We start from the raw sequence: 15,847 nt of genomic DNA on the forward strand, positions 1-15,847 counted from the left end.
ATGTAGAATCTGCAAAACACTGCATAACATGGATGAACTTGGAGGACATTATGCTGAGTGAAATAAGTCTATCACAGAAGGACAAATATTATATTAGTTCATTATTGTAAAAAGTCAAGGAAAGGTTTATATATGGAAGGAAACTTTCTTTGTTGGTTACCAGGGGTGGGAGGCAAGGGGAGGGAAGGGAACACTGCAGAAAAAAAAGAAAATGCATTGACCCATGTCACTAGTTTTGTGTATTTCACTGTACATAAATTATATTTCAATTAAAAAAATAGTGCCTGATGAATATGGGTTCATGTCTTCTGCCCATATTAATTGGACTGTTTGTCTTTTTGCAAGGCTGAAAATCTTTATGGAAGCAGACTCCTCATTTTTCTTGCATAGAGCAGCCAGTGGGTTTGAATCACTGACCATTCAGTTAGCAGCCAAAGCACTACAGCCCTAGAGCTCCTATACAGAGACTAAGCACTTTTAAATTGACTTGCAAATTTTATTTAAGAAATGCAGAGATTAGGAAAAGAAAGCTTTTAACTACTGTCTATCTCTAGACCCTGGAGTATAATCATGTCCTGGAGATCCACAAACGACATCTCTCTCCTGTGGTGACAGCGTACTTTCAGAAGCCCTTGTTGCTCCACCAAGGACACATGGAGTGGCTATTTGATGTCGAGGGAAACAGATACCTGGATTTCTTTTCAGGGATTGTCACTGTCAGTGTTGGTCACTGCCATCCGTGAGTATCCTTAAAATTTGGGATGTTCACTTAAGAGGAATATTTGAGAAACAGCCTGGTAATCATCTTTATGATTCAGAACCCATGGGCCGATCAACCAGTTGCCATCAATTCAACTCTGACTCATGATAGCCCCATATGTTCCACAGGGTTTTCAGTAGCTGATTTTTCAGAAGTAGATGTGAAAAGTAGGCTCCCCTGAGTGGACTCAAACCTCTAACCTCTCAGTTAGCAACCAACATGTTAGCCATTTGCACTGCCCTGGGACTCCTTGGTTCACTTACCTCAGCTTTAAAAAAAAAAAAAAACTCTTACGGATTATGACTGACATACTCCCTGCTGTTTGCTGGGGGAAAAAATCTTAGGACTGCACTTTTCTTGATGATTCAAGGTTCTATAATTCTAGTTGCATATGCAGTGTGGCATACACTGTGTGTGATTGGAGTGTTGCTGTATGTATTTCTCCTTCTCTAGTAACAGCTTTACCAAAAAATGGAATGCACCTGAGGAAAAGGCAGAAATGAAAGGGAAGGCAGGTGTGTGGGGTGAGAGGCATTGAGAGATAAGAACTTCTAGGCTGAGAATCATCTTAATTAACTCTGAGAGATAATTGAGGATAAAGGGGATAATGAGACAAAGACACAATCACAGTTGGAAATTTACATTGGAAATGTATGAGTCTATTAATCTTGAGATTTTGTGCAGCCTTGATCACCAACCCACCCACACAAATGTCCTCTCAGCAGGTTCTTCTGTGATTCTGTTGGTTACGGGGCAACCATCTCATTTTAATGCTTATTTTCTCTTGCCCTTAATAATATGGTCAATAAAACTTATTTTAAGTGAAAAATAAAATAAAATAGCAAGTGTAAAATAAGTAGAATAGATTTGGGCTTTTCTGCCAAAGCAAGAGGCAGAAGGTCTCCTCCTCAAACAGCTCTCAGGAGGTAATGAAATGGTAGTACCTTCAGGACCTAGCCCTCACCTTCTTCTCCTATAGCCTGCCCCTACTGTCTTCAGGAGGTCCTAAGAAGCACTCATAATAAATTTCTAATGCAATTTAAAACATAGGACAAAAACACATGGAAGAAGTAGGGGGAAATGGAGTAGAGAAAATTTTCAAACATTCTCATTTAATTCTCCCAATAGCCTTTTGACATGGTCCCTGTCAATCAGCCATTCTCACTCATTTTCATAACCTTTCTCTTTCTTATCTCCATGTGATACTTTACCTTGTTCCTCTGATCCCCTGATTCTGAGTGTCCTGGAATCTTTCCTTAGCCCTCAGCTTTCATGAATACACTCTCTTCCCTCCCTTATTATTTCCCCCATAGAATCGGTTTCATCCCATTTCCCCACCCAGTCATTTAGTTACTACATTTTTAGAAGTCTTGCTAATTGCCATTGAGTTGGTTCCGACTTACAATGACCCCATGCACAACAGAACAAAATATTTCCCAGCCCTGCACCATCTCCATGATCACTGGCATGTTTGATCTTCCACACAATACAATGTTGTGAACCATAAATTTTTCATTGTCTAATTTTTGGAAGTAGACCACCATGCTGTTCTTCCTTGTCTGTACTAGTGTGGAAACTCCACTGAAACTTGTCTACCATGTGTGACCCTGCTGGTGTTTGAAATACTGGTAGCATAGCTTCCAGCATCATAACAACATGCAAAGCACCACAGTAGGACAAACTAACAGACAAGTAGTGGCCCACATACCTCCTTATTATTGTTGTTGTATGGTGCCATCAGGTCAGCTCTGATTCATAGCAACCCTATGTACAACAGAACAAAACACTGCCTGATCCTGAGCCAGCCTCACAATCCTTGCTATATCTGAACCTATCATAGTAGCCACTGTGTCATTCCATCTGGTTGAGGGCCTTCCCCTTTTTTTGTTGACCCTCCACTTTACCAAACATGATATCCTTCTCCAAGGAATGGTCCCTTCTAACAACATGACCAAAATAGGAAAGATAAAGTCTGGCCATTCTCGGCATACCTATTTATCTACCCTTATTTCCTACTATCCATGAACATGAAACTTCTGATCCTTTAAGGTTGATCTGATCCTTTAAAAGTGTGGTGTCATAATTATGACACATTGGGCAGATCTGCTGCAAAATATCTCTTAAAGTGTTAAAAATCAAAGATGTCATATTGCAGACTAAGGTGAGCCTGACTCAAGCCATGGTATTTTCAATTGCCTCATATGCATTCAAAAGTTGGACAATGAATAAGGAAGACTGAATAATTGATGCCTTTAAATTATGGTGCTGGTGAAGAATATTAAATATACCATGGACTGCCAGAAAAAGGAACAAATCTGTCTTGGAATAAGTACAGCTAGGATGCTCCTTAGAAGCAAGGATGGTGAGACTTGTATACATCTTGCATATTTGAGACATGTTATCAGGAGGGACCAGCCCCTGGAGAAGGATATCATGCTGGGTCAAGTACAGGGCCAGTGACAATGAAGATCCTCAATGAGATAGACTGACACAATGGCTGTGATGATGGGCTCAGGCATGGCAACAATTGGAAGGATGATGCAGTACCATGCAGAGTGTCATTCTGTTGCAAATAGGGTCAGTATGAGTTGTAACCAACTCGATGGCACCTAACAACAACAACCACTATTCAGTACCAGATATTTGAATCTCCTTTGAAGGAAAAATTATTAACCATTGTGGTAGTTAAGGTTTTATGTCAACTTGGCCAGGCCATGCTCTTCTTGAGTGGGTTGGCAGCTGAATGTAGTTATTCCCCATGATGAGAGTGTAATCAACGCCATGGTGGAATCTGTTGTAAGACCTTAATCAGTGGAAGGGGAGTTGCCTTTCATGTGTGCACTGCTTCCAGTATAGATGGAGAAACTTTGGAAAAAGTCTGTAGCTTTTTTACATGTTTGGATCCTGCATTTGGCCAACTCTTCATATCCATTTCCTGGACTTGAACCAGTGGTCTGCTGTGTTGCCTGCCAATCTTAGGTTTGTGCCATTTTACTTGTTAATAATCTTGGATTCGTCAGCCTCAGCAGCCTGCCAGCTCCAGTGGGCCTGGAATAAGAGGCAGAGCTCAAACCCAAGGTCAAGGGACCTTCACTCCGCCCCTATTGCTGGCACTCTGAATTTGGAATCCTAGCCTCCTAAACTTTAAGAGAATAAATTCCTGGTTGTTGAAGCCATCTGCTTGCGGTTTTTCTGTTACAGTAGCACTAGAGAACCAAGACAAGAGTGCATATACGTGAATAATAGATCTATCATCCTAAGAATAAAATGTGCAGGCAACCAGGCTTTCATCCACTCATCTCTATTTTCCAAAAAGAGGTTAATAAGAAAGGGAGATTAATAAGAAAACTTATAGTTAAAAAAGCTTCTAAGTCTAAACTCTCCTAGGCCAGGAATTATTTCCTAAAATTCATAGCAGACAATTATTTAATCTCCTTTGAACACTTCTCTCTTGATGAGAAATTCATTACCTTTTCAGACAACACATTCCACCAATGGATACTGGTAGTTAGAGACATTCTTTCTCGTGTGCCTCTTGAAACTCTTTTAGAAATAGCTGTGTGTTTGTTTGGGTTCAAGAAAGTTGACTTGTGCTCGACTACTAACCTACAGGTTGGTCATTTGAACCAACCCAGAGGCTCCATTGAAGAAAGGCCTAGCTGTCTGTTTCCATAAAGATTCAGCCAAGAAAGCTCTACGAGGGATTCCTACTCTGTGCCCAGTGTCAAATCACCTAATAAGCAGGGAAAGCACCGGCTTACTTGTGCTTTCTTACTAATCTTTAGTGAGCAGTTTCACATTTTGTCACCACATCAAAGATCCTAGTTTACTAAAGATTGGTATGTAAGAACAAACAAGTCTGTGCTTACCTTGCTTATTGGTTAATCCACCCTAATCCACACACAGATTGCCATGAGTAGGAATTGACTCAATTGGTTTGGTTTTTATTCTGTTTTGTTTTTGGTCCAAGAGCCAATGTATGTGTTGCCAGAGGACATGCCTGCTAGCAGCATGCTTAACTCCATTCTTCTGTTTCTTCAGGAAGGTCAATGCAGTAGCCAAAAAGCAGCTTGGCCGCCTGTGGCATACAAGCTCCATCTTCTTCCATCCCCCAATGCATGAATATGCAGAGAAGCTCTCAGCACTTCTCCCTGAGCCTCTTAAGGTAGGTAGTCCCAGGTCAAAGGGACAGTAGTCTCATGATCCCAGGTATCAAGGGAGTTGGTGTAGGAAGCAGAAACACAGGCAGGGCATTTAGTCTGAACAACTGGACTATTGAGCCAATAGCCATATCTAAGAGCAATCAAGCAGAAGAAAAGGATTTATTAATAGCTGGTGAAACATTTCTGTGGCCAATGTTGACATACATCCTCTCTGAGTCTCTTCTTCCCTTGGCCACTCCTCAGCATCGTATCCTTTCAGAAAGTATTTCTTAGGACCCTTCCTGACTTTCTTCTCTATGTTCCTCAAGAGGTTTCCATCTCTTTGCTCCATAGCCCTCTACAAAGGCATTTGCATTTGCTCTCTTACAAAGCATGGAGCCATTTTTTAATAAAATTAATAAACCATTCAGTTCATTTGGTCTAAGATGCACTTAAACATTTTTGCAATAAGATATTTTTGTAGCTGCCATCTAGATGCAACGATGGGTCGCTCCTCATCAAGAAGAAAGAAGAAAACCAAAATTAATGGAAACAATCAGTCCTAGCAACTGGTACACCATCTGATCTGCAACCTATACAACTATGAGACCAGAAGAACTAGATGGTGCCCAGCTACCACTGTCATCCACTTGGAAGGGATGTAGGAGATCCTGGATAGAGAGCGAGAACAAAACTCAAAAATCATTTGGAGGGGGAAAAAAAAAAAAGAAGGTGGGGACCAGGTTTGCTGGTCCAATAGAGCCTGGTGGAACCACTGAGATTATGGCCCCGAGCTGCCCTTCAGGTCTGGAATTGAACCCACACCTGTGGTTTCCAGCCAAACAAAGTACTGGCATGTGAGTTAAACATTTACCTCAAGTAGACACACGGCCTAGAGAGAACAATCATGGGAGAAGGAAGGGCTGCTTATGCACAGGGAGACAGCTCAGGGGGCAGGAGAGTATGGAGGGATGGACACTGGGAAGAGGTAACTATGGGGAGGAAGTGGGAGGGGAGCTGTTGCATTGTGGTAAACTGTGGTCATTGACATGAGACAAAGTATATGTGAACTGCTGTATGGAAAGTGAATTTGTTCTGTAAATCTTCACCCAAATCAAAATAAAATAAATAAATAAATAAAAATTTAAAAAAGATATTTTTGTGCCCTTGAAATGGCTGAATTTCAGCCTGAATTGAGATATTAAAACATTGGTCTAAATTTGCTTTTTCAAAAAATGAGTTAATATATATGAAATACTTTAAGCTATTGCTCAGCATATGGTGGTAGCTATAATTATTATTTTATTATTAAGCTAAGATGAAGAGGGTGCCCTGGGTGGTGCAAATAGTTAATACACTTGGCTGAAAGATTGGAGGTTAGAGTCCCCCAGATGCATCTTGGAAGGAAGCCCCGATGCTTCTGCGAAATCAGCAATTGAAAACCCTATGGAGCAGTTCTACTCTGACACACAGGGGGTCACCATGAGTCAGACCTGACTGGATGTCAATTGGTTGGTTGGTTAAGATGAAGAAACCTATAAATACTGCAGGAGCTCTGGTAGCGTAGTGCCTAAGGCACTTGACTGCTAAACAGAAGGCTGGCGGTTCAAATCCACCAGCCACTCCTTGGAAGGAAGGTTGAGCAATCTACTTCTGTAGTGATACTGCCTCGGAAACCCACAGAGGGGTCACTGAGTCAGGTCTGACTCCACAGCTCGCAACAACAACATAAATACTGCAATCTAAGTTCAGTACTGGGATGTTCATGGAAAGGAAAAAGCAAGGAAATCAGCAAAGGTACAAGCACACATCCACTTCCCAGTCCCAGAGCCTGGAGGACCCTGTCCCTTCAGTTCTCATCATTCCTTTGGCCAACCTGTGCTGCACTTTTGTGTACTTGCTTCTTTTCACACACACAGGACAGCCAGGCTAGGGCACCCTCTGAGGTTGCAGGGCCAGGGTGACTGTTTTGTTTGAAGCAGGGCTTTGAAACAGTTTAAAGTAGTTTAGTCATGGCTGACAGAGCAAAACTGGAACAGGATCTAATTTTAATATTTAAGTGAAGTGGAATGATAACTGGAACAGGGGAAGTTACAAGTTGAAGCCCTGGAATGGGAGATTCAGAAGAGGTATAGTGAGCCCTTTCAGGAGCCTAATGTGGGAGACTGGATTATTGCCAGGATTGTAGAGATTGACACACATTCAAAGCAGTGTGGTCAGCCACCAACTTTGAGCAGGGCAGCACTGTTTCGGTCTCTGTGGATCAAGAGATTTGCAACGCACACACTTCCCTTGTTTTCTACAAGGGAGTTTAAGTTTCTAGCAAAATTATTCACGCTATAATTTTTCCCATTCCAATTACCATTCTGATTCACCTACATTTTACAAATTTTGTCCATTCCAGTTTTGCTGCATTGGCCATTACTGAACTGTGAAGAAACCGTTTGAAGCCCTGGTTCTAAGCCTTCAGAATCAGGGCTGGTTTAGGTTTAGTCAACAGATCTGATCCTCACATCCACTCTGCACCTAACCACTCTGTGCTCCTCAGCAAGTCTCCTGATCTTAGCCATTTACAGAGCATCAAGTTAGGCCAATGAAATCCCAGAATCTTCCACAGCTGTGGCAATCTCTTAGCCATTTTTATATTTCTGGCACTTAGCTCCTGCTCAAAGAAGGGCTGTAGAGTAATTAGATGATCAGACTGATTTCATAATCAGAGTGGGTCATATTATCTCAGATTATTTGTTCTGCATAATTTTGAATTAATTGTGTAATAAGGAAAGATATTATAGGGTTATGTGTCTCTTCCTTCCAGGTCATTTTCTTGACAAACAGTGGCTCAGAAGCCAATGACTTGGCCATGCTGATGGCCAGAGCACACTCAAATAACACAGACATCATTTCATTCAGGTAATCTTGACTGGGAATATTCAACTATTAACAGGATTAACTTACCATAATATTAAATGTGTCTTTAAAATATGGCAAGAGGCTTTCCTAGGGGTATTTTTATAATTTTAGCTTTTAAGTCAGGATCAATTAAATGAATTTTATGATAGGATGTTGTTGTTAAGTGCCATCAACTCAGTTTCGACTCATAGTGACCCTATGTACAACAGAACGAAACATGCCCAGTCCTGCACAATCCTCACTATATTTGTTATGCCCATCATTGCAGCTACTGTGTCAATCCATCTCATTGAGTGTCTTCCCTTTTTCACTGACCCTTTATTTTACCAAGCATGATATCCTTCTCCAGGGACTGGTCCTTTCTGACAACATGACCAAAGTATGTGAGACGAAGTCTGGCCATTCTCACTTCTAAGGAGCATTTTGGCTGCACTGCTCCTAAGACAGATTTGTTTGTTCTTCTGGCAGTCCATGTATTTTCAATATTCTTCAGTAACATCACATTTAAAACGTACCAATTCTTCTGTAGTCTTCAGTACTCATTATTCAGCTTTCACATGCATACTGAAAATATCATGGCTTCGGTCAGGCACATCTTAGTCTTCAAAGTGACATCCTTGCTATTTAACACTATAAAGAAGTCTTTTGCAGTAGATTTGCCCAGTGCAATATGTCACCTGATATCTTGATTGCTGCTTCCATGGTTATGGATTGTGGATCAAGTAAAAGGAAATCCTTAACAACCTCAATGCTCAATTTTTTTCTCCATTTATCATGAAATTGCTTATTGGCAAACAGCTTAGAGTCCTCATTAAGTCATAGATCCCCCTATGGAATCATCAAGAAGATCACATGACAGATTTGTTTGTTTGTTTGATTTATTTTGAAGATGTATTATTGGTTGCAACATATACCAAGTACTGAATGACTTCTCTATGCTCAGAGAAGCTCATGGCTCTACTGTATGACATGAAAAAAACAAAAAACTCACTGCCATCAAGTCAATTCCGACTCATATGCCTTCAGGTAGCATAGTGCCTAAGGCACTTGACTGCTCACCAGAAGGCTGGCGGTTCAAACCCACCAGCACTCCTCGGAAAGAAGGTTGGGCAATCCTACTTCCATAGTGATACTGCCTCGGAAACCCAAGGAGGGGTCGCTATGAGTCGGGGCCGACTCGACGGCAAACAACAATGCCTTCAGATTTCCAAGGTAGTAAATCTTTACAGAAGTAGATTGCCCAGTCTTCTTTCCACAGAGTAGCTGGTGGGTTTGAACCACCAGTCTTCTGCTTAACAGTCAAATGCTTTAGGCACTACACCACCAGAGCCCCTTACTGTGTGACATTGGGTCCATTTTAGTATCTGCTTATGACAAGGATACATGTGCTCATAGTGCCAGAAGGCCATTGTTTCACTTTTTACCCTCTTTCATTTCAGAGGATGCATACCTAATCCTGCATATTTCTGCTTCTTTGGATGACTTTTGAGAATCAATCATTTAATTAATTACAAACCCTGATGGCCATATTGTTGTTGCTGTTAGGTGCCATCGACCTGTCTCCTACTCATAGTGACCCTATGTACAACAGAACGAAACACTGCCCAGTCCTGTGCCAGCTCCATGATCTCTGCTTTACCTAAGCCCATAATTGTAGCCATTGTGTCAATCCATCTTGTTGAGGGTCTTCTTGTCTTTTGTTGACCCTCTACTTTACCAAGCATGATACCTTTTTCCATGGAATTGTCTCTTCTTACAACATGATCAAAGTAGGTGAGATGAAGTCTGGCCATTCTCACTTCCAAGAAGCATTCCAGCTACACTTAATCCAGGAAAGATTTGTTAGTTCTTTTAACATCCATCGTACTTTTAGCATTCTTTGCCAACACCACAACTCAAAAACATCAATTCTTCTTCGGTCTTCCTTATTCATTTTCCAGCTCTCACATACATATGAGGTGATTGAAAATACCATGGCTTGTGTCAGATGCACCTTAGTCCTCAAGAGACATTCTTGTTCTTCAGCACTTGAAAGAGGTTCCTTGCAGCCGACTTGCCCAGCTCTATACATCCTCTGATGTCTTGACTGCTGCTTCCATAGGAGTTGATTGTAGAACTAAATAATATGAAATCTTTGACAACTTCAAACGTTTCTCTATTTATTGTGATGCTGTTTATTGGTCCAGTTGTGAGGATTTTTATTTTCTGTATATTGAGGTGTAATCCACACTGCAGACTGTAGTCTAGTCTTCAATCTTCATCAGTAAGTACTTCAAGTCATCCTCACTTTTAGCAAGCAAACTTGTGTCATCTGCATATCATAGGTTGTTAAAGATTCTTCCTCCAATCCTGATGCCACGTTCTTCTTCATGTAGTCCAGCTTCTCAGATTATTTGTACTGCATGCAGATTGAATAAGTGTGGTGAAAGGATACACCCTGACACACTCCCGTCTTGATTTTAAACCATGCAGTGCTCCCTTCTTCTGTTAGAATGATAGCTTCCTGGTCTATGTATAGGTTCCTCATGAGTACAATTAAGTGTTCTGAAATTCACATTCTTCTCAATGTTATCCATAATTTGTTATGATCCACACAATAGAATGCTTTTGCATAGTCAATAGAACATAAGTAAATGTCTTTCTGGCATTCTTTGCTTTGAGCCAAGATCCATCTGACATCAGCTATGATATTCCTCGCTCCATGTTCCCTTCTGAATCCAGCTTGCATTTCTGTAATATCTCTGTCAAAATACTGTTACAACCAACCTTTTTTAAATTATCTTCAGTAAGATTTTACTTGCATGAGATATTAATGATATTGTTCGATGATTTCCACATTCTGTGAATGGGTACAAATATGGATCTCTTCCAGTCAGTTGACCAGGTTGCTATCTTCCAAATCTCCTGACATAGCCAAGTGAGTGCCTCCAGCACAGCATCTATTTGTTGGAACATCTCAGTGGGTATTCTACCAATTCCTGGAGGCTTGTTTTTTTCCCACTCCCTTCAGTGCAGCTTCAACTTCTTCCTTCAATACAATTGGTTCTTGATCATATGCCACCTCCTGAAATGGATGAACATCAACCCAATCTTTTTGGTACAGTGACTCTGTGTTTTCCTTCCATCTTGTTTTGATGTTTCCCACAGCATTCAATATTTTTCCCACAGAATCTTTCAATATTTTAACTTGAGGCTTGAATATTTTTTTCAGTTCTTTTGGCTTGAGAAATGCTGAACATATTCTTACTTTTAGGTTTTCTAACTCCATGTTTTTGCACACTTCATTATCATAATTGACTTTGTCTTCTCAAGCTGCTCTTTGATGGCCATATTAGCATTAAAAATAATAGAAAACTGAGAATTATTCTCACAGTTGCCTCCTTCAGATGATTTTATACAACAAATTTAAACTGATGTTTATAAGGCAGAGTGACTTACAAAAAAACTTGATGGAAAGAAGAAATAGTCTCATTTTTCCCCCAGTCAGGCCATAGTTTCTGTCTAAATAAAAAGGAAAATTGATTTCAACCCCAGCCCATTACAAACAATGCAAAATTTCATGTGATACATACATGCAACCATTATAGGCTAAGGAAACATCCACTATCAAAGAAATATGGCATGGCAATAAAGAATTTTGTTTGATATCTTACCTAAATAAACATTCCAGAATATGTGTGTCCATGATGAGGATTAATCTTTGTGAAGCAGTCATGGTGGTATCAGAATTCAACACATTTTTGTGTCTCCTCTTTCAAGATATAGGACTACTCTTTTGAATAGTCTTAATAGTTCCAAATATCCAAGAAGCTGGATTATATGAAGAAAAACGTGGTATCAGGATTGGAGGAAGAATCATTAATAACCTGAGATATGCAGACGATACAACTTTGCTTGCTGAAAGTCAGGATGACTTAAGGCACTTACTGATGAAGGGTGAAGAATACAGTCTGCAGTATGGATTATGTCTCAATATCAAGAAAACAAAAATCCTCACAACTGGACCAATGAGCAGCATCACAATAAATGGAGAGAAGATTGAGGTAGTCAAAGAATTCACGTTGCTTGGTTTTACAATCGATGCCAATGGAAGCAGCAGTCAGGACATTAGACGACGTGTAGCATTGAGAAAGTCAACTGTGAAGGATCTGTTTCAAGTGCTGAGGAGCAAGGATATCTCCTTAAGGACTAAGGTGCACCTGACAAAAGCCATGATATTTCCAATCACCTGGTATGCATGTGAGAGCTAGACAATGAATAAGGAAGACCAAAGAAGAATTGATGCTTTTGAATTGTGGTGCTGGCGAAGAATGCTGAAAGTACCATGGACTGCTAAAAGAACTAACAGGTCTGTCCTGGAGGAAGTGCAGCCAGAATGCTCCTTGGAAGCAAGAATGGCCAGACTTTGTCTCACCTATTTTGGTCATGTTGTCAGAAGGGACCATTCCCTGGAGAAGGATGTCATGCTTGGTAGGGTGGAGGGTCGACGAAAGAGGGGGAGGCCTTCAACGAGATGGATTGACACAGTGGCTGCGATGATGGGCTCAAGTATAGCAGGGATTGTGGGGCTGGCGCGGGATCAGGCAGTGTTTCATTCTGCTGTGCATGGGGTCACTATGAGTCGGAAATGACTTGATGGCACTTAACAACAACAACAACAATAGTTCCGGCTCCTCATCTTTTAAAGATCATTTTGATTTAGGAAATTGCCAAAACTTGTTTGAAGCCAAAGCTGGTAAATCAAAGGCCTTATACTAAATATGACTATTTCAAGTTGAAAGAACAAACACTTGTATGCTTATATACTTCATAAGGTGGCTTACAAGGCATTTAGGGAGGAATTCCCAAAGATATTGATCAACATGCATTATGGGAACAAATATCAGACAAATATCTGACCCCATATTTGTCAGACTAAAACTATGCTCTATAGGATTTTCAACAGCTGTGCCCTTTCAGATGCACATTGTCAAGTTTTTTCTTCTGAAGCAGCTCTGGATGGACTTGAACCACCAGTCTTTTGGTTAGCAGCTGAGTGCATTAACCATTTGCACCACCCATGAGTTCCATTTAGGAGAATAATTTCTGATATGTCTGTTAAAAGATTAGTCTCATTATTTCAGAGTAATAAGCTAGGATCTACAGTCAGAGTTCTTGGCCAGATGACCTCCAAAATTCCTTTCAGCATTTCAATTTCTGACACCTATTAAAATAAATGTTGAATAAGTAATTTCACCTGACATAGGCGTGATGATTTCTTAGAAATCATTGGGGTTGAATGTTAATGGTGTCCTTCATGTGTTTTCTCTTTTGCCCTGCTCAGTTATTTCCATCAATATTCCACTGATTCAAGAAAATAAACTTAATTCCCAAACTCCATTGTTTTCTTTCTGCAGAGGAGCCTACCATGGATGTAGTCCTTACACACTTGGCTTGACAAATGTAGGGGTCTTCAAGATGGAACTTCCTAGTGGAATGGGTTGCCAAGCAGTGAGTTATGGGTTTTTATATCCTCTTTCTAAAGACTGTTTGGGCTGTGGAATAATTTATCAGAATTTCCTGGTATTCAAATTACAAATTAATATAAAACCTGCCATTAATCTGGGACTTAAATTGATGCAATTGAAGACCATTTGGGGGAAATATTTCTTAGAAATGACTTCAGAATCTGAATAATAATTAATGATAGCATCTTTCTTCACTTGTTTTGCTTTTAAATTTAATCAAGTAAACTGTAAAGAAATGATTGACACTGGTTCTTAGAGCCTTGAATGCATAAAATTTCTATAGCATCACAACCATTCTCACCTTCTATTCTCACTGTGCTCACCTTTTAAACATCAAAATCAGATGCCTACTTATTCTTATTCTTTCAGCTGTCCTTACCCACCAAACCCTTGAGCAAGTCTAATATTGAAATCAATTTCCTTTCTAGAGTGCCCACATATCTAATTTCTAAGAAAAAAATTATCTCTTCACAGCAGATTATTAGGTTTACTTCCTAAGTGGGGAAGGAGTGGAGGATAGATCTCAATATCAAATTAAGAAGTCCTCTTACTTTGACAAGGAGCTCTGGTAGTATAGTGCCTACGGTATTTGAGTGCTAACCAGAAGCCTGGAGGTTCAAATACACCAGCCACTCCTCAGAAGGAAGGTTGAACAATCTACTTCCATAGTGATACTGCCTCGAAAACCCAAGGAGTGGTTGCTATGAGTCAGATCCGACTCGATGGCAGTGTGTTTGCTTTGGTTTTGCTTGCTTTGACAAGTACCGCGTGCTACCCCACATAGGCCAGCTTGTGTCTTGCCAAACTCTTTCTTTTGTTGTTTGCAGACCATGTGCCCAGATGTTTTCCGTGGCCCTTGGGGAGGAAGCCACTGTCGAGATTCTCCAGTGCAGACAATTAGGAAATGCAGCTGTGCACCAGGTCCAACTGGGCAGGGAGGGAGGAAATAGGGGAAGGACTGAAGGGGTAAGGAACTTGGAGGAAGGCAGACCCATTCCTGAGTGAAAAATTACATTTGAAAAAATGGGAAATAGAAAAGCCAAAGGAAATAAAACCAGAAAATTACTCCTCATTGAAATAATATTTCTCGTGCCAACTACAACTTTACCATGAGTCCCTGGGTGGTACAAATAATTAATGTACCCCACTGCTAATCGAAAGGTTGGGGGCTTGAGCTCACCCAGAAGCACCTTGGAAGAAAGGCTGGTGATCTACTTCCAAAAAAATCAGCCATTGAAAATACTATGAAGCACAGTTCAACTCTGACACACATGGGGTTGCCATGAGTTGAAGAAGTCAATGGCAGTTGGAACCACTTTACTATCAGAGTCTGTCTGGTTGTGTAGGAAAAACATCTCAGGCTATCAAACTAAGTGAAGATCAGACTATAACCTGGTACTTAACCAAGGGGCAGTCTTGAATCTTGTGCTATATTACCAATAGCTCTGTCATTAATTTTAAAAGAAAATAAGACTTGTGGATTTATTTACCAGTTCCCAATGGAAGTAAGGGAGAGGGGAAAGTGTACTTTTAAGAATCTCAAAACTCTAGTCAAGAAGTTCTCCAGGGACCGAGAATGCCGGCAACATGAGAGCATCTGTCAAAACACGAGGTCTTTCCTCAATGCTGCTGACATGGCTTGCAAATGTTTTAAAAGCATTCTCACAAGGAAATATTTTATGTATCAACATCATTTTTATCTGCATTCTTTACTTATTCATAACATGAGAGAAAGGAGGCATGGAAATGGAATCTGCCATTTGCTAATCACCAAGGCTTGCCTCACATACGTCATCACAGTACAGGACTTCTTGACTACCTATCTTAAGTAGTTTTGAAAGAAAGAACTAATTACCCCAGCCCAAATATCCTTAATGGAAAGTGTGACTCACTGGGTAGAGAGAAGGAATGCAAAATGGAAGTCTTAAATAGCAGCTTTAAAAGGAAGAAAATTCACAATCATCTTAAAATTCAGATGGGATAATGGCAAAATGAAGGTAGGATGAAAAATGAGCATTGGAACAAGGCAAGATGTCATGGCTACAGAACTGAGAATTTAAAACCAGAAGGAAATTCAAAGCTATAATTCAAACTCTCCATTTTAAAGATGAAGAAATGTGATCCACCCCTCAGAGGTAGAAGAACTAGGATTTGATCCAAGGTCTTCTGATTCCAAAGCCAGTGCTCCTAATATCTAGGATCACCCTAATTCTTACTGATCTGCCATCTGAATGAAACCAGGCTTAAAAGCAAGCCTCATTTTGCTAGTCAGAAATCAAGACAAGTGATCTTGATTCCACTCTCAGCCTTTCCCTTGAGAAAGGGAAAAAGCCCCATCTTTGACTTCATTTTTCTCATTTTAAAACAGAGAGAGCCATACCTTGCTCTCCCCACCCCCATATTATAGGGCTTTATAGGATAAAGGAATAGAGATCACCTTGTCTTCTCGTAGAGAGTAGCAGATAACATACAGAACATGCTATGCTAGTTTTGTTGTTTTTATAGCAACTTGTTTAAAAAAGAAAAAA

At 40.3% G+C, this 15,847-nt stretch overlaps 1 protein-coding gene across 1 annotated transcript in view; it reads left to right on the forward strand.

The window, feature by feature from the left end:
• Positions 1-554: 554 nt before the first annotated feature.
• Positions 555-15,847, forward strand: part of AGXT2 (alanine--glyoxylate aminotransferase 2) — a gene marked incomplete at its 5' end in the record, with an annotated part of 95,846 nt that continues 80,553 nt past the window's right edge. The window contains 5 exons of the mRNA XM_007957833.2: positions 555-739; positions 4,802-4,925; positions 7,718-7,812; positions 13,209-13,302; positions 14,147-14,240. Coding sequence (XP_007956024.2) covers positions 555-739; positions 4,802-4,925; positions 7,718-7,812; positions 13,209-13,302; positions 14,147-14,240 — 592 coding nt within the window. The remainder of the gene's footprint in view (positions 740-4,801; positions 4,926-7,717; positions 7,813-13,208; positions 13,303-14,146; positions 14,241-15,847) is intronic.

Source organism: Orycteropus afer, unplaced genomic scaffold, assembly GCF_000298275.1.
Source record: "Orycteropus afer afer isolate SDZICR_OR568_19922 unplaced genomic scaffold, OryAfe1.0 scaffold00804, whole genome shotgun sequence".
Lineage (NCBI taxonomy): Eukaryota > Metazoa > Chordata > Mammalia > Tubulidentata > Orycteropodidae > Orycteropus > Orycteropus afer.